General features: G+C 44.7%; 1 protein-coding gene across 1 annotated transcript in view; it reads left to right on the top strand.

Annotated features, from left to right (window-relative positions):
• Positions 1 to 1,010: 1,010 nt before the first annotated feature.
• Positions 1,011 to 1,766, top strand: part of LOC107104636 (ephrin type-A receptor 8-like) — a 79,802-nt gene continuing 79,046 nt past the window's right edge. Inside the window, exon 1 of the mRNA XM_015404679.1 lies at positions 1,011 to 1,296. Within this exon, the coding sequence (XP_015260165.1) occupies positions 1,209 to 1,296 (88 nt within the window). The 5' untranslated portion in view covers positions 1,011 to 1,208. The remainder of the gene's footprint in view (positions 1,297 to 1,766) is intronic.

Raw genomic sequence — 1,766 nt, 5'->3', positions numbered from 1 at the left:
CAGAAACAGGCTGAAGATTATTATTATTACACGATTAGACGTCATATGAACACACAGACGTAATAAATATTCATTCATGTTGACATTTGGCTGCGTCTACGGAAGAGGATTAGGGCCACTGGAAAAAAAAAAAAAAGTTAACTGATTTTTACAATTTATTTTTTTATTTTAGTTTAACATGGGAAAAAAGTCAGAATTCTGACTTTTTTCCCATGTTAAACTGAAATAATTATTTTTTTTTTTCAGTGGCCCTAATCGTCTTCCGTAGCGTCGGCGATCACCTTAATTATTCAGTGTTTAAAGTTTACTATAGCATTAAATAAATCCATCAGTTAAAGGTTAAAGAATAACTATTCTTTAATTCATTCGGACTCGATTATTCTAAGATAGAACTGAAATTGGCTTTTATAAAATATAAATGGCTAGAAGTCCCCATGGTGACTCTTAAAGGTGTTAATAAAAGCAGGTTTCTGTTTTTGTTTCTGTTGGTTCATCATCTATAATAATAATGATTATCCAACTTTATTGATTTCATTTTGGAGAAACTCCCTCTCTGCATGTAGCCCCTCCCCTTGGGGAGCAGTGGGCTGCCATAGTGCGGCGCCCAGGGAGCAGTGTGAGGTTAAGGGTCTTGCTCAGGGACCACCGCTCCGCCTAAACAGACCGTAGATCATCAATAGGAAGACTTAGATCTGCTGAACGATGTTCTGCCTCTGCTGAAGTCTGTGAAGGTGAGGAACTGTGACGTCAGACCCCAACTGATGGAGACGCGTCCATCGATCGGGGTGGGGGGGGGGGGGGCAGAGTAACTATTGATCACTGATCGCTGCATGCAGCCTGCAGGCATGATGCTGCCTGTCTGGAGCCACCTATATGAGTTGATCAGGCAGGTGGTGACCGGCCAGCTCTGATTGGATACTGAACCCCCCCCCCACCGACAGCTCGGCTAAAGTCCGTGCGCGCGGTCGTGTGCGCGCGTGAAATGAAGCCGCCAGACTGAAGAGGCAGCTTGTGACTTCAGGTCCAATGAGCTGGCAGCCAGACTCACGCAGACTCTGCTCCAACCAGCGCGCGCTCCGCCACTCTGGGAGCTGAGGAGCAGCTGAGGAGCAGCAGAGGAGCAGCAGAGGAGCAGCTGAGGAGCAGCAGAGGAGCAGCTGAGGAGCAGCAGAGGAGAAGGAGCGGAGGAAGGAGAGGCTGAGGGGAGCATGGCATCAGATCCAGGCTTTGCTGCGATGCTGCTGCTCCTGTTTTCTCTCCAGACTCTGAGCGCATCAGGAAGCAACAGCAATGAAGGTTAGTTGCATGAGTCTGATCCACCGGCAACTTTACTCACATGCATGTTTGGGTTTCCAAACTCATCTTTAAAATCTGTCATTGCATCGATTTAGCCGCCGCTCTGATCAAAGCGCCGCTGCTGGGCGCGCGCTCCGCTGTTTTCTATCGATAAGGTTTGTTTTCCTAATGAATCCCTGATGCTTTGCTCACCTTCATCACTGACTGCGTCTCTCCTCCTGCAGAATGAAAACTGCTCATTGAACAACAGATTTAGACCCGAAAAATGTTTGCAACTCTTTGAAAAATGAAATAAAGCAGGATTATTTATTTTAATAAATTAAATTCTAGGCGAAAAAACAACAAAACTACACATCTATCTATCTATCTATCTATCTATCTATCTATCTATCTATCTATCTATCTATCTATCTATCTATCTATCTATCTATCTATCTATGATCTGTATGTATGTAAACACACGCACACAC

This window comes from Cyprinodon variegatus, unplaced genomic scaffold (genome assembly GCF_000732505.1).
Source record: "Cyprinodon variegatus isolate N-32 unplaced genomic scaffold, C_variegatus-1.0 Scaffold1827, whole genome shotgun sequence".
In the NCBI taxonomy this organism is placed as follows: Eukaryota; Metazoa; Chordata; class Actinopteri; order Cyprinodontiformes; family Cyprinodontidae; genus Cyprinodon; species Cyprinodon variegatus.
Note: the sequence above shows the minus strand (reverse complement) of the source record. Positions and strands in the feature narration are given on the sequence as shown.